General features: G+C 40.6%; 1 protein-coding gene and 1 pseudogene across 1 annotated transcript; one reads left to right on the forward strand and one right to left on the reverse strand.

Annotated features, from left to right (window-relative positions):
* Window positions 1–12,422: 12,422 nt before the first annotated feature.
* Window positions 12,423–17,908, reverse strand: LOC133394123 (uncharacterized; annotated as a pseudogene).
* Window positions 17,909–21,374: 3,466 nt separating this feature from the next.
* On the forward strand, window positions 21,375–25,474 carry LOC133394125 (uncharacterized). The gene is made up of 5 exons (XM_061663151.1): window positions 21,375–23,920; window positions 23,992–24,386; window positions 24,440–24,753; window positions 24,815–25,148; window positions 25,468–25,474. The coding sequence occupies exons 1-5, from the start codon at window positions 23,786–23,788 to the stop codon at window positions 25,472–25,474; spliced, it is 1,185 nt and encodes a 394-aa protein (XP_061519135.1). The 5' UTR covers window positions 21,375–23,785.
* Window positions 25,475–25,751: the final 277 nt, after the last annotated feature.

Below are 25,751 nucleotides of genomic sequence, written 5' to 3' on the forward strand. Positions count from 1 at the left end.
TACTTGTACCGGAGCTGGTGCCAATCTTTCTGGCATCTGACCACGGTGATCGCCAGATGCCTGGCTATTTCCCTCCATGCTTCGGCAATCTTTCTTCTATTATTATAGAATGGGTCATTGGTCCGCCAGAGCATGGGGTGCTCCAATACAAGTCGGATCAAATCCTTTTTCTCCTGTTTGGAGGAAAGCTTGCAAAAAAGGAAAATCATTAATTTGTTATGTGTATAGACCGTCTTGTTTTTGCGAATTCCCTTCCCTCTGCTGCGGGCCACCGCGTAGAAGAGGCAATTGAAGGCCCCATCACATTTTCTTCTGAGCGTTCTATCTACAAATAAAGTAAAAAGGAAATAATGAGTTATTTGCGTTTTTACAGAAATTAAACTGTTTTATCTACATACCACACCAGTTTCTCCCAGCGACTGATCAACTATTTCCCTCAGAAAATTCAGAGGCCTATAGCAGTGCCACGTAGGGGATTGGGATCTGAAATTATAATCAATAAATATAAGCAAGATTTAATGTGTTTTATTAGATAAATTTACAGCGCGTCTAGAAAACTCTTACTTACATCCAGTTTCTTTTATCGCTGCCAGCTCACGTACCCTGATCGCTCGGTACTTGTACCGGAGCTGGTGCCAATCTTTCTGGCATCTGACCACGGTGATCGCCAGATGCCTGGCTATTTCCCTCCATGCTTCGGCAATCTTTCTTCTATTATTATAGAATGGGTCATTGGTCCGCCAGAGCATGGGGTGCTCCGATACAAGTCGGATCAAAACCTTTGTCTCCTGTTTGGAGGAAAGCTTGCAAAAAAGGAAAATCATTAATTTGTTTTGTGTATAGACCGTCTTGTTTTTGCGAATTTCCTTCCCTCTGCTGCGGGCCACCGCGTAGAAGAGGCAATTGAAGGCCCCATCACATTTTCTTCTGAGCGTTCTATCTACAAATAAAGTAAAAAGGAAATAATGAGTTATTTGCGTTTTTACAGAAATTAAACTGTTTTATCTACATACCACACCAGTTTCTCCCAGCGACTGATCAACTATTTCCCTCAGAAAATTCAGAGGCCTATAGCAGTGCCACGTAGGGGATTGGGATCTGAAATTATAATCAAATAAATATAAGCAAGATTTAATGTGTTTTATTAGATAAATTTACAGCGCGTCTAGAAAACTCTTACTTACATCCAGTTTCTTTTATCGCTGCCAGCTCACGTACCCTGATCGCTCGGTACTTGTACCGGAGCTGGTGCCAAACTTTCTGGCATCTGGCCACGGTGGTCGCCGATGCCTGGCTATTTCCCTCCATGCTCCGGCAATCTGTCTTCTATTATTATAAAACGGATCATTAGTCCGCCAGAGCATGGGGTGCCCCGATACAAGTAGAACAAGTTTAAGTTTTTCCTTTTTAGAGGAAAGCTTACATTTGCTTCTGAGCGTTCTATCTACAAATAAAGTAAAAAGGAAATAATGAGTTATTTGCGTTTTTACAGAAATTAAACTGTTTTATCTACATATCACACCAGTTTCTCCCAGCGACTGATCAACTATTTCCCTCAGAAAATTCAGAGGCCTATAGCAGTGCCACGTAGGGGATTGGGATCTGAAATTATAATCAATAAATATAAGCAAGATTTAATGTGTTTTATTAGATAAATTTACAGCGCGTCTAGAAAACTCTTACTTACATCCTGTTTCTTTTATCGCTGCCAGCTCACGTACCCTTATCGCTCGGTACTTGTACCGGAGCTGGTGCCAATCTTTCTGGCATCTGACCACGGTGATCGCCAGATGCCTGGCTATTTCCCCACATTCTCCGGTAGTCTTTCTTCTATTATTATAGAATGGGCCATTGGTCCGCCAGAGCATGGGGTGCTCCGATACAAGTCGGATCAAATCCTTTTTCTCCTGTTTGGAGGAAAGCTTGCAAAAAAGGAAAATCATTAATTTGTTTTGTGTATAGACCGTCTTGTTTTTGCGAATTCCCTTCCCTCTGCTGCGGGCCACCGCGTAGAAGAGGCAATTGGAGGCCCCATCACATTTTCTTCTGAGCGTTCTATCTACAAAAAAAGTAAAAAGGAAATAATGAGTTATTTGCGTTTTTACAGAAATTAAACTGTTTTATCTACATACCACACCATTCGCTCTCAGCGACTCATCAACTGTTCCCCGCAGAAAGCTCATTGGCCTATAGCAGTGCCACTTAGGAGGCGTAGGGGGATCTGAAATTATAATCAATAAATATAAGCACGATTTAATGTGTTTTATTAGATAAATTTACAGCGCGTCTAGAAAACTCTTACTTACATATTGTTTCTTTATTCGATGCCAGCTCACGTATCCTTATTGCTCGGTACTTGTACCGGAGCTGGTGCCAAACTTTCTGGCATCTGGCCACGGTGGTCGCCAGATGCCTGGCTATTTCCCCCCATGCTCCGGCAGTCTGTTTTCTATTATTATAGAAGTTGTCATTGGTCTACCAGAGCATGAGGTGCCCCGATACAAGTTGAATAATTTTCCGTTTTTCATTTTTAGAGGAAAGCTTGCAAAACAGGAAAATCATTAATTTGTTATGTGTATAGACCGTCTTGTTTTTGCGAATTCCCTTCCCTCTGCTGCGGGCCACCGCGTAGAAGAGGCAATTGGAGGCCCCATCACATTTTCTTCTGAGCGTTCTATCTACAAATAAAGTAAAAAGGAAATAATGAGTTATTTGCGTTTTTACAGAAATCAAACTGTTAGCAGCTCGAAGAAAGTCGCGTGGAATATTCGTACTTTTTCACAGGATTGAACTTTATTGCATTTTGAAAAATATGCTTAAATTGCAGCCCTGTGAAAAAGTACGAATATTCCACGCGACTTTCTTCGAGCTGCTAACAAAGCTTAAAAATTTGGTCGCTCTATTCCCGCTGTCGAATGTTACTCGGTGCAATCGCGATGGCGAGGAACCCGATGCCTGATCTTGAGGTCATTCGCCTTTCCTGTACCCGAACCCGTTACAGTGCCCTCTATAGGTGAGAGTGTGGAATCTCTCGCGATCGCAAGCGCTGAATGTTTGGCTGTCAGCTGCGGTGACAGTTCTGCTCTGTTTGTTTACGATCGTCGCAACACAAACTGTTTTATCTACATACCACACCATTCGCTCTCAGCGACTCAACAACTGTTTCTCGCAGAAAGCTCATTGGCCTATGGCAATGCCACGTAGGAGGCGTAGGGGGATCTGAAATTATTTCATTTCATTTCATTTCATTTCATTTCATTTCATTTCATTTATTAATACAATATCCGCCATCAAGGCTAAATAAGGCAGACTTAAAACTAAATAAACCCTAACAAATAAACAAAATAATTCATGAAAAACTAAGCCTAACTAAACTAGTCTAGACCTAGCAAAAAAAATTAAAGAAAAAAAAAATATAGGTAGAGCGTAGAGACTATCAAAACTTAATGAAACTTAGAAGAATAATTAAAGAGAATTAGAAGAAAAAATACGGTTACGGAAAGAGTTGAGAGAGGAGTCGAAATCAAAGAGATAGTAAAAGTGGTTAAACAACCTGAAACAGGATAGAATAGGATCATTGAAAGTATAAAGAGTATGACGTGTTTCAATTGACAGAGGATCACGAGGACGAAGGGAACGAGAGGGAACATACAACGAGATGGACGAGAGTAAATCAGGAGCATCAGTATCAGAAAGTAATAAGCCACCAATAAAACATGCCTGAGACACTTGGCGGCGGAAGCTTAAAGAGTGAAGATTGAATAACTGCAATCGCGTTTCATAGGGAGGTAGTGAGGCAGCACCGAACAAACGACGAAAAGCAACCCTGGTAAAAGGCGCTGAATGCTTTCAATTCTCGAACAGCCATCAATAGTAGGAGGATTCCAGATGATGCTAGCATATTCAAGAAGAGGCCTTACCAGAGCACAATAAAGGTTTCTTAAGAAGCTTTGATCTCTAAAAATAGAGGTAAAACGTAAAATAAACCCAAGAGTTCGATTAGCTTTTAGTAGAACCTCATCAAGCTGCAGTTTAAAGTTAAGACGACTGTCGAGTATAATACCAAGGTCACGGATGGACAAAACACGAGAGAGAGACGAGTTAGAGAGAGTATAGTTAAATGAAATAGGAGAAAGAGAGTGAGAGAAAGAAATAACAGAACATTTATCAGGGCACAAGCGAAGTAAGTTGGATGAACACCAATGAACAAATGCATTAAGGTAATGCTGAAGACTCATACAATCAGAAGAAGAGGGCACAGGTAAAAAGATTTTGATATCATCCGCATAAAGGAGATGACCATCAGGAGGTAAAACATTACAGACATCATTGATGAACAAAGAAAACAGAAGTGGACTTAGCACACAACCCTGAGGGACACCTGACGTACAAAAAAACTCCTCAGATAAGTACGACCCGGTTTTAACCCTGCAAGATCGATTACTTAAGTATGAGGACAGCCAGCTAATAATGCCATCACCAAAACCAAGTTTAGATAGTTTAGCTAATAGTAAAGAGTGGGGCAAACTATCAAATGCAGCATGAAAGTCAGTGTATATTGCATCAAGTTGGGTACCTGCCTCAAAAGATCTGAAAATATTGGTAACAAAAGACATGAGATTAGTAGAAGTAGACCTACCAGGCATAAACCCATGCTGTTTAGGGCTAATAGCGGAACTACAACTATGAAGTATGGTTGGAAAGATACATAGCTCAAAAGTTTTGGCTGTGGCACATGTTTGAGTTATCCCACGATAATTAGAGACAATGCTACGGCATCCCTTTTTGTGTACCGGAAAAAGCCAACAGGATTTCCAAAGAGCAGGAAAGACCCCGAGAGAAAGTGAAAGGTTGAAAATTTTAGCAAGGTGTGGAGCAAGCACGTCCTTACAGTTTATTAAAACTGAGGCAGGAATGCCATCTGGACCAGGAGTAAAAGAACGTTTCAACCCAAATAACACCTGTACAACTGTTTCAGAGCTAACCGAAATATCGGAGAGATTAATTAAGTTCTCTGGCGTGTAGAGTAGCCCACCCTCAATAAGGTTAGGGTCACTAACCGGTGGCTCAAACATTTGGGAAAAATGTGCAGAGAATAGCTCACAGATCTCAACAGGCGTAGAGGCAGTTCGAGAATCAAGTACCATTTCATTAGGTAACGTATTGCACCCTCTTCGAATCCTAACAAATTGCCAGAAGGATGCTGGATCAGAACGGAAATGCGATTGCAGTCTACTCGAATAGGCCTCAAAACGAGCCCTGTTGTATAGTCGATGCGCAGAGGCAGCGTACTTAAATAAACGAAAGTTGAAAGCAGATCGGTTCAGACGATACCTCCTAAGATATTTCATTCTATCCTTTTTCAGGTTGCGAAGAGTACGATTGGACCAGGGAGGATTAGGAGGGGAACGAAAAATAGGTGTACATGAAAGGAGTGCAGAGGTTAACAAAGCATTAAACGATTGGACAGCCTCGTCGACCGATGTACATTGATAAAAAAAAGACCAGTCGGCACGAGATAGAATAGAATTGAGTTTACGATAGTCTGTAAGACGAAAATTATAACGAACACTCAATGAATTAGGAGCAGAAGGCAATTCATTCCTAACCCTACTAGCCCTAAATAAAGAAGACGGTAACGCAATTTCCAGAGCAGGATGATGGGCATCCTGGGGCAGGAGCAGTGACGAAGCAGGATACACAGAAGAACAAGCAGCAGCAGCAGAGTTAGAGAGCACCAGGTCCAGATAATGATTTGAATGGTTATGCACCCCGTTCAGCTGATAGAGTTCATGCAAATTTAACACATCCAAAAAGCAGGAACTGGATGAATTCAAAGAGATATGAGGCACATAATGTCTCATAGGTAAAGATGAATCTGACCTTACTGCGGCTGCAGGCGACCACCCTAACGCCGGTTGATTGAAGTCGCCAAGAAAGATAAGATGATCATTTGGTTTCATATGCATGTATGCATCGCTGATGAAAGCAGAAAGGGATTCGAAATAGTTGCGGTCGCTGCTCAAATACGGTGGCACATAAACAATCCCCACATAAAGACGAAACTTAGGAAAAGAAACACGAATACATAAAGCTTCAAGCGTAGGTTGATTCATGTTAAGTGCCACAGACGGATAACGACTGGAACATGCAAGCAGCACACCACCCCCACGCGATCGTTCATTGTTTAACCTGCTGCGATCGCAACGGTATATATTGTAAGAATCACTATCCAGGACCATATTGGATGGAATCGATTCATTTAACCAGGTTTCAGTAAGGGCAAGCATTTCAAACCCTGATTCAATCGCAGAAAGGCGCAATTCATTATATTTGGTGCGAAGGCCTCGAACATTTTGGTAATAGATCACGAAGGGGTCTATTAATTGTGAGCTATCCGTTTGGCAAACGGGCTGATCTGTGGTGAGCGATTCGTGTTGCTGAGATTGTTCTGTGATTGAAGCCCCACCCCCGGTGATAACTGAGGGGGTGTGGGAGGAAACTCCGGTTGGATAGCCTCTAGGATCTCGGTCATCTGGGATAGTGATTGATTCCCGCGCTGTGGGGATGGCGATCGATGATCCAAAAAATGATCCGGATGAGCGGTGCTTTGTGGCGCAGCTGAAGAGCAATTTGCACTGCTTGAACGATGCGAAGTAAGCGCAGAAGGGACAAATCGGGCCCTTTCATGTATACGTTGCTTTGGTAGGCCACGATCAACAAACTCACGAACAGTAAGTGAAACTGGCCAAATAGTAGATTGAAGCGCCAGATCCTTAAGTGATTTAGGAATACTCACTTTAAACGATATAAAGGACACCAAATCAAGGTTTGCACCCTTTTTCGTGAGACGGTAAACATCTATGTTGTCGGTTGGCAGCACAGCTTTAAGCCACACACGCATATCATCAGCGGAGACATGCGATTTGACGTTCGTGAAGTATAACCATACTTTTTCTGCTATGCCAGTGTTCGTGGTATCATGGTTCAAAACAGGATCAGAAGATGATTTTGTATTTGTTCGGCAGTGCCCAGCACTAATATCACTAGTCACCTTAGTACGATGAGTGTAGTGGTTGCAGCTATCAGAAGCTTCCACAGTGTTGGTATCGTTCGCTGCTTGTTGGATATCTGCAGTGAGCTCCATTGAGTTGGTAAATGTACGGCGAGTGGATGCTGTTTTAGTCGTTCTGGTATTAGTGGCGTTGAGTGACGATGCATTAGTGGACGTGTGCGTTCGCGATGCGTGAGAAACAGACGGCTTAGCTAATATGGGTGTTAGCTTATCAGCGAGAGCGAGGATCTCAGCAAGCAAATCGCTCTTGATAGCCGATCTAAGAGAAGAGAGAGATGAGTCAATCGTGGTGAGAATATCTGCTTTCACCAACTCGAGTAGGGCTGCTATCTCACTTGTGAGAAGTGAGTTTGTGCCATTGCGAAACTCGTTACAATTTTTGCACAACCACAACAATTGATTATTCCGCCCAAGCTCACGAGTAGAATCACGGGACAAACCCGTGCAATGGGTATGATGCTTGGAACCACACACACCGGCGCAGGACACCGAATTTGCACTATCGGTGGGTGCATTGCAGGTTGAGCACTGCATAACGAATGACACAGCACAAACTGACGAGTGACAGGAGCAGGAACGAAGCCAAACAATATCTCGGCAAAACTGACGAAATAACAGGAGACTAGGTGCAAGAACTCAAGTGCAACTTGATAACAATCGAAGGCACGCACTAGCCAGTACAAGCAACTCAGCAGCACCAATGTTGCAAATGTTGAAAATCAGGCAGTAACACGGCAAAACAGCATCAAAAATCAGGAGCACAAGGAAGGCACAACCACTCGGTTTGACAGTCGATCTCTCTCTAAATGTTTGAAGTCGATCTCTTTAATATTATAATCAATAAATATAAGCAAGATTTAATGTTTTTTATTAGATAAATTTACAGCGCGTCAAGAAAACTCTTACTTGCATCCTGTTTCTTTTATCGCTGCCAGCTCACGTACCCTGATCGCTCGGTACTTGTACCGGAGCTGGTGCCAAACTTTCTGGCATCTGGCCACGGTGGTCGCTAGATGCCTGGCTATTTCGCCCCAAGCTCCGGCAGTCTGTTTTCTATTATTGTAATAGTTGTTATTGGTCTGCTAGAGCATGGAGTGCCCGATACAAGTTGAATAAGTTTCCGTTTTTCATTTTTAGAGGAAAGCTTGCAAAACAGGAAAATCATTAATTTGTTTTGTGTATAGACCGTATGTTTTTGCGAATTGATAAAAATCCATAAAATGTATCTAAAAACATTCACTACTAACTAACTAACTAACACATATAAACTAAATAAAAATCATCCAAGCATCTGCTGGAAAGTAACGCTGATCAGCCTTTACTAGAGTTTTATAATAGAGATTTGTGCATTCCATGGCCTCGCTCAGTAGACCCGTCGTTCGTAATGGGCGCCTCCAACTGCACTCTTTTCCCTTCCTCCGCTGCGGCGCTCTGCTATTCCGCAGCGGGCCACCGTGTAGAAGATGCAATTGAAGGCCCCATCACATTTTCTTCAGAGCGTTCTATCTATAGAAAAGTAAAAAGGAAATAATGAGTTATTTGCGTTTTTACAGAAATCAAACTGTTTTATCTACATACCAACCCATTCGCTCTCAGCGACTCATCTACATATTCCCGCAGAAAACTCATTGGCCTGTAACAGTGCCACTTAGGAGGCGCAACGGGATCTGAAATTATAATCAATAAATATAAGCACAATTTAATTTCATTTCATTTCATTTCATTTATTTAATACAATATCCGCCATCAAGGCTAAATATAATAAACTTAAAACTAATTTAATACTAACAAATAAACAAAATAATTCATGAAAAACTAAGCCTAACTAACCTAGTCTTGACCTAGCAAAAAAGAAAAGAAAAAAAACAAGAGTAGAGCGTAGAGACTATCATAAACTTAACAAAAACAAAAAAAAAAGAGAGTAATAGAAAACTAAGGAGAATAATTAAAGGGAATTAGAAGAAAAAATACGGTTACGGAAAGAGTTAAGAGAGGAGTCGAAATCAAAGAGATAGTAAAAGTGGTTAAACAACCTGAAACAGGACAGAAGAGGGTCATTGAAAGTATAAAGAGTATGACGTGTTTCAATTGACAGAGGATCACGAGGACGAAGGGAACGAGAGGGAACATACAACGAGATGGACGAGAGTAAATCAGGAGCATCAGTATCAGAAAGTAATAAGCCACCAATAAAACAAGCCTGAAACACTTGGCGGCGGAAGCTTAAGGAGTGAAGATTGAATAACTGCAATCGCGTTTCATAGCGAGGTAGTGAGGCAGCACCGAAAAAACGACGAAAGGCAATCCTGGTAAAGAGGCGCTGAATGCTTTCAATTCTCGAACAGCCATCAATAGTGGGAGGATTCCAGATGATACTAGCATATTCAAGAATAGGCCTTACCAAAGCACAATAAAGGATTCTTAGGATGCTTTGATCTCTAAAAATAGAGGTAAAACGTAAGATAAACCCAAGGGTTCGATTTGCTTTTATTAGCACCTCATCAAGCTGCAGTTTACAGTTAAGACGACAGTCAAGTATAATACCAAGGTCACGGATGGACATAACACGAGAGAGGGAAGCGCTAGAGAGAGTATAGTTAAATAAAATAGGAGAAAGAGAGTGCTTGTAATGTGCTTTATTACATACATTTTCAGCGCGTCTAGCAAAAAAAATATTTATTTATTTATTTATTTATTTTAACAAAGTTATCTAGCCATGCTGGCCTCCAGAACTTAATGCTAGTTTCCTAACCAATATAAACACTGAACTCATAAGCAAATAAATAAAAGCTGACCACAAAAATAAATTGATAAAAATAATAAGAATTTCGCTCGTCAGTAAAGGCTTCGCAAAGTTTGTTTTAGTACATTTACGCTTACGCTAGGATCGACAATGCAGTTAACAGAGCTATACGAGCTAATCATTCTCAAAAGTGGATCATTAGAACCAAATACCGTAGACCTAAAATCAGTGCTAAATAGGTTACATTGCCTTAGATTCCTACTAGGTCCCTGAAAATTAATTTGTTCTAGAATAAACGGTGCGTCAATGTAACCGCTGATAAACTTCTATGTATAAAAGTACACTGTGCCGTCATTCGTCTATGTTGTAGTGAGACTAGTCCGAATAGCAGACACCTAGCAAGATACGAAGTATACACAGATTCTCGAGACCATGGTAAACGGTAGTAAAGAGTGCGTAAAAGTTTTCTTTGAACTGCTTCTAGTCTATCGATTTTGTACTGCTGAGTTGGTTTCCATAAAATGCTAGCTAATTCTAGAATCGGTCTCACATTAGCACAATACAGTGATTTTAGGGTAAAGGGGTCTTTTAAATCTTTAGCGACACGTAACACAAAACTTAACAAACGATTTGCTTTAGCTAAACACAACTCAAAATGATCGTCAAACGTTAACCTGCTATCAAGCTGAACACCTAAATCGCGAACGCTGTTGGTCCGCGGAACTGAACTGTCAGCTATTTTGTAGTCAAAAAGAATAGGGGATCTTTTTCTGGCGAACATAAACTGTTATTGAAATTTGAATCAGTTAACAAATTATCTAATGGAACAGATAATGAAGCTGATTTGGAAATGTGTACACAATCATGCACACAATCGTGACACTATCGCAAGTGTATATTGCACTATAACGTTATTTACATGTTAAAATTATTCATTATGCAAACACATATATAATTAATGCATCAAATATACTACTCATTTTTTAACTGAAATTGTATAAATATATCGCATTACTCACCAATTGATAGCCTAGTTGTTTTTCTTTCGTTTGGCATTGGGGTGTAGTAGCCACATTTGGGATATGTAATACAATCATATTTTTTATTCTACTGGGTTTGGTCGGTTCGATCGGTAACAAGATAGGAAAAATAAAATAGGTGCACATAATAATATGCACGCACCACTAACAAATACTTTTACTAGACCCGTTCCAAACAGAGTCCAGTGTATGTTTAAAACACCTTGTATATTGTTCATTTGAATCTGAAAATTTGAATAAGAAACAAAGATATTAGCATTCTTTATACTTATTAAACGTACTGAAATTATATGTATACTTGCCTTGCGTTATACTGCCGTCAAGATATACCGAGCGGGATACCGTCACCATCCAACCCGAGCAGGATGACTTTGTACATATTCACGGCTGCGCCATAATGATTTGGTGTGGTATGGATGATACGTGGGAGCTGTGCCAAAAACATCAAACCATTCTCGCCTCCTCCTGATAAGCTTTAGCGCATTAGCTCCTTGGTGATGTCATCATCTGGTTCCTGCGGACTGTATATTCATTCCTTACAATCCAATATCCCCAGCGACTCGGCAAACGTTGCGACCGAAAGAGACAAATCTTCTAAACATGTTCGTAGATTTGCACTTGAAGAGGCAACTAGACCAACCAAAAGAGAACATGTATGAAAATTATTTAAAATGTGTGAACGATAAAGAGCCTCCACTTAGTCAACAAATAGCCACATGCGGGTCGCGAGCCGTACTATGCCGATCGCTGTCCTAACCGATCCGATCTGTGTCCTGCCAGCCGATTGGAACGCACCCTCCCCTTCGCTAGAGCCACCGGCCGTGCGCCGATAGTCATGCCAGTTGTTGATGAAAAGGTGTCTGTGAACAAGAAAGAAACAAACATGAAACTCAATCGCACACCCGGAACATACAGCGCATCGCACCACAATAGACGACGCAACTTAACTTCCGCTATGCTTCTAGTCGCGATGGCCGGACTCACTCGGCATCGTTACACAGTTTGAATCGAACGTATACAGCCGGCTCTTGACCGCCCTCATTCGGCGTGAATGGCTCACCGAGAAACGGCTTCGCTGCCAGCTCGGCCGCGCCGATTGCATCCTGTTACTGCCGCTCGTCAATGCGGTGCACCTCGAGTGCATCGACGACCGGTCCGTGGAACAAGGCATTCACAGACGATCCAGGATAACCAGCTGAATCCCATCAGCCGGGAACCAGCAACCTAAAAAAAGCCGGACACCAACCATACCATTTTTTCGATCCTAAAAAAAAGCCCAACAACCGGAACGATATTATCCGCACCCTCACCGTCGATCTCACAGTACGAACGGGACGAGTGCTTTCCTTTGCTTCGGATAGTTGTGAAAGTTTTCCACGTACCACTGGTGGGTGATTTTCAGCTTGCTCGAGAACACCTGCAGGAACCAGGTCTCGTAGAACAGGTGCAAACACTGCAGCGTGATCAGCGTCATGGCAACCATCGTCTCGGTAGGCGTGGTGCGCACCATACGCTTGTTGGTTGCCAACGTATCGAGGAAGGCGATTACGTAGTCCCGCGCTGGCTACATCATGACGGCAAATCCGGCCACCGACCAGAGGGCAGCAAAGACGTAGAAATGTATAAACCACGCCTTCAGGATCTCCAGCAGGGACACCAATCGGTCCAATGATCCCTTCAGTGCATGCTTGTCATACCCGGCGTATAGCCACACCGAACGCACGCTTCACACACGTACACATAAATTTAATCGGGCCACTACCACCATCAGAAGGAAACGCGTACTGCTTAACAATGATCGACAAATTTACGCGTTGGTCTGAAGTAATACCGATCCCCAACATCACCGCCGAAACTGTTGCACGTTCCTTCATTACAGGATGGATTTCGAGATTTGGTGTTCCCTCTAAAATAACCACCGATCTCGGGAGGCAGTTTGAATCGGAAATGTTTCGTTCATTGTCCGCAACGCTCGGAATCGATCACCTTCGAACAACACCTTACCACCCCCAATCAAACGGCCAGATTGAAAGGATGCATCGACAGCTAAAAACCAATATCCTTTGCCACAAAAACGCTCGTTGGACGGAAGCACTCCCAATAGTGTTGCTTGGTATGCGCTCCAGCATAAAAGAAGACATCGGTGCAACCAGTGCAGAACTCATCTATGGTACAACACTTCGATTACCTGGTGAATTTTTTGACGAACCATCGAAGTCACCTAACATCACGCTTGACTACATAGCAAATCTAAAAAATATAATGTCATCGTTGAAGCCGTCCCCCACATCGGATGTTTTTAGATTTGCTATGTAGTCAAGCGTGATGTTAGGTGACTTCGATAGCTCGTCAAAAAATTCACCAGGTAATCGAAGTGTTGTACCATAGATGAGTTCTGCACTGGTTGCACCGATGTCTTCTTTTATGCTGGAGCGCATACCAAGCAACACTATTGGGAGTGCTTCCGTCCAACGAGCGTTTTTGTGGCAAAGGATATCGGTTTTTAGCTGTCGATGCATCCTTTCAATCTGGCCGTTTGATTGGGGGTGGTAAGGTGTTGTTCGAAGGTGATCGATTCCGAGCGTTGCGGACAATGAACGAAACATTTCCGATTCAAACTGCCTCCCGAGATCGGTGGTTATTTTAGAGGGAACACCAAATCTCGAAATCCATCCTGTAATGAAGGAACGTGCAACAGTTTCGGCGGTGATGTTGGGGATCGGTATTACTTCAGGCCAACGCGTAAATTTGTCGATCATTGTTAAGCAGTACGCGTTTCCTTCTGATGGTGGTAGTGGCCCGATTAAATCTATGTGTACGTGTGTGAAGCGTGCGTCGGTGTAGTGTTGGGAATTTCGGTAAAAAAAAGGAACGGAACGGAACTAGTTCATTTTTCTAAAAGAACGGAACGTGAACCTGGGGTGCAAAAGAACCGACCCAAAGCTTAGAAGCCAAACTGTCATCCGAGGGGGGGGGGGGGGGGTGGTGTTACTTATTATCCAGGATATGAAAAGGCGTTTCTTCAATCTGAAATCATATCTCACACCAAATCTAGATGGGTTCAACCTATGCCTAGTAAGCTGTACCAGCTGTGCTAATATAAAACATGCATTTATTATCTAGCATTTTTTTAACTTTTTAGATGCGACGACCATTTTCGGTCAAAGTCTTCCTGTACCACTAATACGCTTGGCTATCAGTAACTTATTAAATGCCCATAGCAGGATAATCATTCCAGCGTATGGGGGCACGATCCATTCGAGGCTTTTACCCATGCCGATGTTATTGAGTGCTACGAGTTGACGATTCTATCACGAGATTGACTAATTATTTCAATTTCACTTACTATTTAAAACAAATAGTTTTCCACACAAATCGTTTACAAGATCACGGCACTCAAACGGTTGTCGAATGGAACAGAATGCTTCGAATCGAATGGCCAAATATTGGAATCATGCCGAGTGCCAAGATCAAGTGCATTTCGTGGCATAAAAAATAAATACATTTTAGTTTTCGTTGTTCATACTCGCATATTATAATACATCTTTTCCAACCCGTTCTGCCATATGAGTACAGATTAAAATTTTATAATGGTTATTTGTCTAGTTAAGACAAGCTAAATTATAACAAAAAGTATAATAGATGTTACAAATTGCACCATAATGCCAAATGCAATTTCATTTTTGGTTTCGCTTATCACCGATTTTTATAAACGATACGCGACGAAGTGCGATGAATATTCCTGTGAGCATGGGAGTGTGCACAAGCAACACATACTGTGTGCGAGAAAGAGTGAACAGTTATCTTGCATGCAGCAAGCAACAGCCGGACAAAGCCGGTTTTTTTTAAAGAACGGAATGCACGAACACCTTGCTAACAATATTGAAGCGGCAAAGACCGGAACGGAACGGAGTGAACGGAAAGAACGAATTGAACGGAACGGAATGAACGGAACGAACGAAATGAACGGAACGGAATGAACGGAACGGAATGAACAGAATGAACGGAATGAACGGAACGGAACGGAATGAACGGAACGGAACGATTTTGTATAAAGGATCGGAACGATTTTGTATAAAGGATCGGAACGGAACGGCCTGCATTAAGAACGGAACTTTTTTACTAGGTTCGGACCGGAACGGCCAACACTAGTTCGGTGTGGCTATAGCGGCTGTAGGTGTCTTGTTATGACGTATTATTTTGTTTTTTTGGCACTCAATACACGTCTCTACGAACGCTTTGCATTCCTTTCTAACTGATCGCCATACAAAGCGTTGCGATACCAGGTGTGTTGTTCCTCTAATACCAGGATGCGATAAGCTGTGCAGTTTGGAGATGATCAGTTTTCTGTGCGCTTTGGAAACGAAAGGTCGGATGTATTGAGTGGAAATATCGCAGAAAATAGATTTGGTAGAGTTCGGTATAGCCAGTGATGTTAATATCAGTGATGATGTTTTCGGTGGGTTGTTTAAAAAATGCTGTAGTTCGCTATCGGTTTGTTGTACACCTGCTAATTGGTTATAATCGATGAGCGTGCTTATGCTATCTATACGGCTTAACATATCTGCTACTAGGTTGTGTTTGCCGGCCACGTGTCGTATATCGGTGGTGTACTCGCTGATGAAAAGCAGTCTTCTTTGTTGGGTGGGATTGGCTCTTTCGAGGTTTTGGTCAAATGCAGTGGTTAACGGTTTGTGATCCGTGTACACGATAAATTCACGTGCTTCCAAAAGGTCTTTAAAATGCTTTATCGATTCGTATATATCATAAAGTTCGCGATCATAAGTGCTGGCTTTCTTAAGTGTAGGTGACAATTTCTTAGAAAAGAAAGCGAGAGGTTCGATACCCTTGGCAGTCAACTGTTTTAATGCAGCTCCTATAGCATGACTTGAAGCGTCAACATCTAAGGCGAGCTTTGCATTTGGTGAAGGGTGAGCTAATAAAGCTGCGTTTGCCAGATCGTGTTTGCATTGTTCAAATGCTTGCGTGCTGTTTTCATCCCAGTTAAGTATAGTGGAGTCATTTTTTATATTGCCATTCATCATACCGTGCAAAATTTGTTGGCGTTCTGCTGCATGCGGTATAAAACGCCGGTAAAAATTAATCGTGCCAAGGAAGCGTTTCATTTGTCTGGCTATGGTTGGTTTTGGAAAGTCAAAAATAGCTTGTACCTTGCTGGGTTTTGATTTAATGCCATCTGCGGTTACAAGATGACCGAGAAATTCTACTTTTGTTTGCGCGATTTGACTTTTTGTTGGATTAATTGTTAGTCCGTTCTGCCTCAAACGTTCGAACAATATGCGCAAATGCTGGTGGTGCTGTTCTTCGTTCTCGGAGGCGACGCATAAATCGTCAACATACGGAAAAACAAAATCTAAATCGCCAAGGATGGAATGCAAGTGCCGTTGTAACGTTTGTCCTGCGTTTCGAAGGCCAAATGTCATAAAATTAAATTCAAATAACCCGAATGGTGTTGAAATGGCTGTTTTGGGTATGTCTTCAGGAGCCACAGGTATTTGATGATATGCACGTTGCAAGTCGATGCATGAAAATATTTTTCTGTTATACAAAATATTTGAAAAATGTTGAATGTGGGGCACGGGATACCGGTCAGGAACGGTAATAGCATTCAAGCTCCTATAGTCCCCACAGGGTAACCATTTTTCATCTGGTTTCTTTACGAGATGTAAAGGGCTTGCCCAACAGCTTTTAGATGGTTTGCAAATGCCGTTTTTTATGAGGAAGTCAAATTCAGCTTTTGCTTCACGTAACCTTTCTGGGTCCAAACGACGTGGACGGCAAAAGACGGGTGGATCGGTGGTAATGATTTGATGTGTTACGTTTGTATTGACTGCTTTGCGTGTGTTATCGAGTATCGTGATATCTTTGTATTCGTTTAAGAGATGTGAGAAGCTATCGTTTGAACTACATGCGAATACTTGTGCTGGTAGTGTATTAGTGATGTGTGTTTTGTTTTTAATTAGCTTGTTGCGTTTGATATCTACGAGCAGATCGAAGTGTTTTAAAAAATCAGCTCCGATAATATGCGAGTCTACATCAGCTATTGTAAATGGCCATGTAAATGATTGGTTAAGACCGATGTCTAGTGTTAGGTTTTTTGTGCCGTACGTACCGATTGAGCTGCCGTTTGCAGCGAAGAGTTTTCTGGCTGGCATCGGGTTCATTCTGTCCTTGGCGGATGGTGGTATGACGGAAATCTCAGCGCCAGTGTCGATCAGGAATCTGTTGTTGGTTCTGCTGTCGTTCACATAGATGCGCTCGATTACTTCGGCCTTACCGGGGTTCAGCTTGATGCTGGTGCTGGTGGTGTTTAGCGTGGGGCTTGCTTGTAGTGGTAAGCTGTTGCTGCTGCGCTGCTGCGGTGAGGATGCGTTGTAGCTGGTGCTCACGGTCTCGGCTGGGTTGATGAGAGTGTTTCGGCCAGGATGAGTGTGAGAGTGTAGAGAGAAACGCACTACTTTTTTCGGGAGTAAACTGGCAGATGCTCGTCGAAAAAAATACACTTAGTGTTTGTATCGTTAGAGTGCTCCTTCTCACACTTCTCTGCCTTGTTTCCATGGCGATAGTGGAACCAACAGATTTCCAGATACGCTGGCTTGATCATCAAGCGATGCGGATGGCATTACAGCAAGGCCCAACGACATTTCTGTTTCATCCGAAATATAGGGTTTTCGAGGATTATATAGACATGTTCAGCGAGTTGTAGATTCGTTCAGGCATATAATAGACTCTTTCAGCGAGATATAGAATTGTTCGGAAGTAAGCGTTGACGTGTTCGGTTATACTGTAGAGCTGTCACTTTCGTACCCCTAGGCCGGGCTACATTGATCGTACTCCCAAGTGTAATTTCGATTTTCACTAGCGCATCAGGCGGCGGCTGGTGGATGCTTTTTTTGGTCGTCGAGGGAATGGTCATGCCGGATCTCAAATTTAAGTTGTTTTTCCATCGTTTTTTGCCATGAAAATGGATGATTTGCTTATAGGACATGTGCATCTACCTTTTACAAAACTTGTCTTGTCCAAATTAGGTTAAAACATGGAAAAATTACATATTTTCTAAAGCGGCTCCAAATTGTTTGGAAAAATGATTCGGTCAGCCGCCGCCAGGTGCGCTAGTGAAAATTAAAATTACACCAGAGAGTACGATCAATGTACCCTCCCTTTGGACTGCAACTTGCATCATTTTCATCAGTAGGTAAACAAACGGTTTTAAATACAGTGAACCCTCTCTTACAGGGTTTTCCATTCCAATTAACAACTGTCCACAGTCTACTAGCAATCCTCGATTTGAAAAACACAATTGTCTTACACTTACAAACAAGTCAAGCCGTTTTTGGTACACTGTCCATTTCAATTTCACAATTGTCGTCTTCAAAAACACACGTCAGATGCGGCACGGTTTGTTTTGGGTTTGGCTGGAACATGTATCACTTGTAGTTAGGACAGCTGGGCAACATGGACATATTAGGCATTTTATGTATACTTTAATCTTTCAATACAATGCAGGAATTATTACATTTATCAATGCTTTTACTGGCAGCCAATGATAAAAAAATTACAACGTCCCAAAATAACCTAAAAACTGTAACGATCCAAGAATAACTAAAACCAAATGATAAAACTGCTTAAAATGTCCAAATTGCTCAGCTTTCCCATATTCTGATATTCAATCAAGACCTGTTTACAACATGGTTTAATTTTTACAGACAAGTGATACACGTTCCAGCCAAAACCGTGCCGCATCTGTCGTGTGTTTTCGAAGACGACAATTGTGAAATTGAAATGGACAGTGTACCAAAAACGGCTTGACTTGTGTGTAAGTGGTAGACAATTGTGTTTTTCAAATCGAAGATTGCTAGTAGACTGTGGACAGTTGTTAATTGGAATGGAAAACCCTGTATTTGACACCTCTCCAATTTGAAAAACCTCTCTTATTTGAACATTTTGCACAGTCCCTTGATTTCCAGTACATTTTTGTTCGTCTAATTTGGAAAACCTCTGAAATCTGTGTCCCACTTATTTGTTGTGGTGTTGCCATGGTTATTGAATGATGTATGCTCAAATTGGCAATCGTATTCACAGTTTCCTATAGCAACAGTTAAGGCTGCATACTAAATGTTTTGTCTCTTTCTTGTTTGTATGGACCTTTCATTCACTTTCAACCTCTCTAATTTGAAAACCCCTCTTACAGGGTTTACCAGCATAATAAACAACTGTCCACTTGTTTATAACAATAGTCGTTTTGAATAGACACCGCTGTCTACCACTTGCTCACACGTCAGATGGTGTAAGCTACTCTGTCCAGTTCAATAACACAATTTTCGCCGGAAGACGACACGGAAGCGAAATGTTCTGCAAAACCTTTGCAGAGGTCATCTTCACCCGAAATGATGTTTCTCTTGAAGTTCATTACAGCTGGAAGACGGTCGCAGGATTTATTATTTCGTATGAATTTCCAGAATGCTAGTAGATCCTTTTTGAATCTGAATTCGATCTTTCTAACGTAGTCAGCATACGCAAAACGGTTTAACTGTTTGTAAATCCGAGCAGCGCGAGCAAAGTTTGCTTGGTTGGTGCTGTTTTGAAGACTGCGCAGTTTTTGTTGGGCATTAGATCTCCGGCGTTTGGCGACGCGTAGTGCATTACTAGCCCACGGTGGTTTCGATGGAGGATTAAAGCAGGGAACAAACTGTTCGAATAAACCATTTAGATGATTTGTGAAGCTTAACACGCTATCGTTGATATCGTGGTTAGACTTTAATAATTCCCAATTGGTTTGAGTTAGCGCTATTGTTAATTCATCAAATTTCGTACGTCTAAAGTTCAAATCTCTCCGTTCTGGGGACTCAGAAGACGACAAATTCTGTTGCGGAACCACGAAGCTGGTAAGTAGAGCAGGGTGATGTGGATCAGGTTCAACTATGGATTCTAATCTCAGTTCTAATGGGCTCAATCGTTCAACGGTCTGGTCATCCGCAAAAATTAAATCATGTATAGTATTGTTACAGTTGGTGATTGAATTAACTTGCTGAAGGCCGGCCAAATTAATTTCATCGAGGAGAATTTGGCAGGTAGGATGTATTCGGGAGTTGCTGAAGTCAAGCGAAGGAAAATCGTTCTGAGTAATCCATTTAAGATAGGGTTGATTGAAATCTCCGAGAATAATCAAATGATCGTCTTTTTATTTTTCCCTAGTTTCATGTAGCGTAGTACAGAAAGTATTTATAACATCGGGGTTGGCAGCTTGGTCAAGAGGGAGGTAGAATGAGCCGATGACTAGGGAAACATCCAAAACTTTTACACGCACCCAAATACACTCAATTGATGATGTATTAGTAGTGCACAGCGAAGCCGCATGTTTGATATTCGTGGCAATGAGAACTCCTCCACCAATACATTTATCACTATTTATGGCAGAGCGATCCAATCGGAAGGTATTATAGCGGTGGCTGTCAAACAATAGAGAAGATGGGTAACTATCGGTGAGCCAGGTATCGGGCGTTGTTCACTAAACTCTCGACGGAGAGATTTACAAGATACTCGCGATTCTGCATATCACTTCCCTAGAAGATTTAAATACGATTTAACAGTGTGGTGAACGAATTGCTTTGTGAAGTGTAACCGACTGTATAATACTAAATTTATGAAATGTTGCGAAACTATTAAAAGAAGGTGAAAAATGTAGATATTTCGGTGTTGAAAAATCACAAATTTAGTTTATATTTAGTCCTCCTTCTTAATATGTGGCGCAAATAAGAGACCGAAGGCGTTTCCTTCGGCTCTATTTATACCGCTTCGTTTTCTCCCGCCATCGCCCTTTCCGTTAGGAATGGAGGGCACTGTAGCCCTACGTTGACCTTTGCCGCGGAACCCTACAAAGTCGTATCATGACGAGAAATTGTGTGGTTCCGCCAACGTAAACAAACGACGTTGTCACAACAAAGGGGGATCGTTGAAAATTGTTTGCGTAGCCCTGTAGCCTCTTTCTATTTTCGTCCTTTTTTCGGACACTTATGATGTATATTTCACACACACGCGCGCCTTTCTGTATGTACAGAGATCCAATATTAAAATCTATTGCAAAAGCATTAAATGGATTTTTAAATTAAAACAAATGGAGAAATGTAACAATTTGCAGTACACATATTCAATGTATATAAAATATATCATTACTCCTGCTTTTGAAATAATGTTAGTTGTAAAACTCGAGGAATGGAACGCATGAAAAAGGTACACTTTTTTGTTGGGCTTTTGGGGTTTGAAATTGCTTATTGCGGGGCTCCATAGTCACAATCAGTGGCGGATTTTCCTATAAGCGGACTGAGCGGCCGCGGGGGGCCCCGGCCTAAAGAGGGCCCCGAGCTAAACCTCCACATGTTAAATCACTTTTATAAGCGATTGATTTTTTGTTTTTATTGCACAAATGAACGGAAAACTAAATCATTCTCAAAGTAGTTCATTCTAACAAGTAAGTGTGTGGAATGTGTTGATAACGTTTATAGCAATTAAAAGTTGATATGAACTTTGGAGATAATTTTTGAAGGCCAAAACAAATTTTACATACTTTTGCACTCTTCCATATTAAAAACAATAAATCCTCTCCTGATAATAAGTCATAAAGATGCTCCTGATGATTAATTTATATTTTTTAAGAACTTCCTAAACGGTCTCGATTGCAAGGACGAAAAGACTACAAATACGCAAGTGCAGGATAATCATTGTTGGACGCTTGGATTTCAGGCACTTTTTATGTATCTGTGAAGCAGGAAATCACACAAGCTTTGTATAGTGGCTTTCACTGCTCATGTAGATGAATGAGCAAACAAATGTATTGCAAACTCTGTTCTAAAAATACAAAAGTATAAATGAGTAAAATTCAGATCCTTTTGTCAGGTTTTCCAGATATGCCTTTATCTAGATATGCCTAGATCTCTACTGAAATTCGGAAAGTCTGGAGTTTTACTAACTACAGTTTATTATTTCATTGATTTTCATTCATTGATTTATTTCAATATACAAGACTCTTAGCTTAGAAAAACGACCTAATGCGCACTTGTGTTGAAAAACTACTACAGAGAATGAAATGCTGCTTTACACCAAACACTAGTAACACTTCAGCAAAATTTTACTGAAATTTTTTAAACTAAAGGTTCAGTAATCCTTTCAGTAAAAATAATGTTTACTGAATCATTCAGTAATGTCCGGTGCTCACCAAAATGACAGCTCGTTTACTGAAATCCCAGTTATGCTTGGAGATTGCCAGTTCCTCAATTCATGTTCATACATGTTTTGTGGTCTTTTATACAGTTTTTATACTGTATTTTGCCGCCGCAAGTGTATATGGTTCAGTAAACGCTCACAGTCACCACGCAATTTCAGTGAGCACAGTGGATTGTAGCAAACATTTTACACACCAGCACGGCTGCCAATTATTTGAAATCAATCTCGTAAGTCGAAATCTCACCTGAAATTTCACCAGGGTGTCTGTAAGCACCTACCAAATCAACTTTTTGCACATCACGAGCAAGTGGGTACCGCATTGTTTTGTTTTGATGTCCTGACTGACAGGTCGATCTGACAAAATCAATTGCTGCATATTCAGTAATTTGTTTTACAGATATTCAGTAAAACGACTACTTTGACACTTATTTTAATGATTTTCAGTACAATGCGTATTACTGAAATGCATTAAGCAAATTGTTTTGCTGAAAGTTCGTAAAAATATGACATTCATGCTGAAAACCAGTAAAATATTCTATTACTGAACCGTTTCACTAAAAAAATTTACTGAAGCCAGATGAGAAAATTTGCTGTGTAGTATTTGAATATAGTTTTGATTTTTGCACTACCGGAATCAACGATGATGCACATCTTAATAATATGCAAAATATGTTAGCTTGATTACACGAAGACTATAGATCCTTTTTGGGCCGGTCTGGTGGTACATCCGTTAACTCGTACGACGTAACTACATGCCCGCCACGGGTTCATGTCCCAAATAGACTGTGCCCCCAAACGTAGGACTGACTATCTTGCTACGGTAACAAAAAGTCATTGAAAGCCAAGCCCACTTCACTAGTGGCAGGCCTTGATCAACAACGGTTGTTATGCCAATGAAGAAAAAGATAGATGCTATTAAAATAATTAACTAACTGCCATAAAAAACGACAGAAGAAAATTAATCCCTCACGAAATCAGGATGACATATTTGGTATTCGCAACAAGATATTAAAAAAAATGCAATATAATTTTCTGGACTTTTAAGGAAACCAGGGGCCCCAATTCTATCCCCCGGTTAGGGCCCCGAGATGGATTAATCCGCCTCTGGTCACAATTCATTGATTCATTATTTTAGGTTCCTTTAAACGAAACGAATACGAGTTACGCATGCCATGTTGTGTTAGTCTATCCTACTGTGTATTGTAAAACTACCCAAGCGCCACAGATTAAGCTTAAACGACTGGAAAATTGAATGTCCATACAAAAAAAATGCAAGCTTCAGAGCTTCCATGTTTATTTCACTAGATGGCGTATTTGCTCAATCCAAGCGAAAAAATGTTCATATAAAAAAAATGAAATTCTATAGCTTCATTAGTTGATGCACTAGATGGCGTTATTTCACTTTTTCCATGACAACATTTTCATATTAAAAAAATTCAAGTTTCAGAGCTTTAGTTGTTTGATCACTAGATGGCGTCTTTTTTTCGCTTACGTAAAGCTCAAAGATCGTGATCATTTATGATAAGCTGCGTATGCATATATATACAAGTGACATACACGTATGGACATTTATTAGTGGATGTATTCTTGATAAAATCAGACTTGTGTTTCTTTTTGTGAGGTGAATTCATCATTTGTTTATTATCATATTGAACATTATTAACATTTTTTTTTAAATATAATACAATGGAGTTTACTAAACGGATTAGAAAAAGTGGTATGCTATACAGGCATAGGGATAAATTACAAAAAACAAATGGAAACTTGGCGAATGTTGTGGTTAGTTCATCGACATCATCTAATGACTGCCTTGGCGAATTTGTAAGTGCTTATGTTTGCATGCTTAACTTTTATAAAAATGTTCATAAATTGGAACATGTTTTGTGTTTTAGGTACCCGAAAATACACATTCGGAAGATGCTGCAGCGCTTTCAGATGGTGGGGGATTCCTCAATGAAAGTCACGATTGCTCTAGCGTTTGCTTCAGTGACGAGTGCGATATTATCAATGCTGCTGATACTGAAGATTGTAATGAAGAAAATAGTAGTTCAATATTTCAACAGATGGCATTCGTTGAATGTGTTAAATATTGGGCTTTAGCTACAAATCAGACACACCATTCTGTAGAAATGATGCTTGAAATTCTTAGGGAAAAGACTGCGCAAAAATTTCCCAAGGACCCAAGGACGCTCTTGAAAACACCAAGAACAGCAACAAATATTACAAATATTGAAGGAGGACAATATTGGTACAACGGTTTGCAGAAGTGTATCATCAATAATTTCAGGTGAGAATCAGAAAAAATGTCTTGATGGTGTTTTCAACTCATTGAATTTTCAGTTTCAGGGACGACGAAATTGATGTGGAAACTATTTCTATTAATATTTCTATCGATGGCTTACCCTTACATAAGAGTTCGTCCACGCAATTTTGGCCAATACTCGCAAATATACATGAACTTCCTGACTTTCCTGTCATGACTGTAGCGATTTTCTGTGGCCCCAAAAAGCCAGGAAATCTGGATGAATTTTTAGGACCCTTAATCACTGAACTAAATTCATTAATGGCCAATGGAGTTTTTGTAAAGACCAGAAAGATAGGAGTAAAAATACGAGCAATAATAGCAGACTCACCAGCCAGAGCATTTATAAAAGGTAAAATTGTAAATTGTTTTAATTGTGTCAAAAGTTACTAATTAACTATTCACGTCTTTAGGTGTTGCTTATTTCAACGCGAAGAATGGGTGTTTGAAGTGTAAATGTGTTGGAGAATTTAACCACGATTCGAATACAGTTGTGTTTAGAGGCATTAACGCTCCTCTCCGAACTGACAAGGAATTTAGAGAAGCATCCCAGACCGCACATCATAAAATCTTGACACCTCTACTGCTACTGGATAATTTCGACATGATACAGAATGTTATTATCGCAGACGTACTGCATTTGATATACTTGGGTATTATGCGAAGATTACTGTTTGGGTGGAGAGATGGTACCTTAGGTAAATACACAAAGTGGGCTTCCAGTACGATTGAACAAATTTCTAAGTGGTTAAAAAATGTTAAATTACCTTATGAAATTCATCGTAAAACACGAGATCTATATTGTTTGCGACATTGGAAAGGCACAGAATATAGTAGTTTTTTTCATTATTTAAGCTTTGTTATCCTAAAGCACTATTTACCAGAAGACGCATATGAACATTTTATGCTTCTATTTTGTTCAATTACATTATTGTCGTCAAACATTTACAAATCAAATTGGAAACTTGCTGCCGAAATGCTTGAGCAATATGTTCTAGACTTCGAGAAGATTTATGGTGTAAAGTATATGACCAGCAATGTTCACAATTTACAACATATTTACAAGGACGTAGATAAATTTGGAAAATTGCCTACCCTTTCAACCTTTAAATTTGAAAACGACTTACACTCCATGAAAAATATGCTCAGATCAGGATACAAAAATTTGCAACAGATAGCTAATAGAAAAATTGAATTAATGAATTTTAAACCTATAAATATGACTAAAGTACAATTTCCTTTCCTTAAAATTCAAAAAAATGGTAGCATGCAGTTACATTTACGAAGTGGTTGTCTACTGAGAAATTATTTTCCTGATTCTTGGTTTTTGACAACTGATAATTGTATTGT

The sequence above is a fragment of the Anopheles gambiae genome, chromosome 3 (genome assembly GCF_943734735.2).
Source record: "Anopheles gambiae chromosome 3, idAnoGambNW_F1_1, whole genome shotgun sequence".
Lineage (NCBI taxonomy): Eukaryota > Metazoa > Arthropoda > Insecta > Diptera > Culicidae > Anopheles > Anopheles gambiae.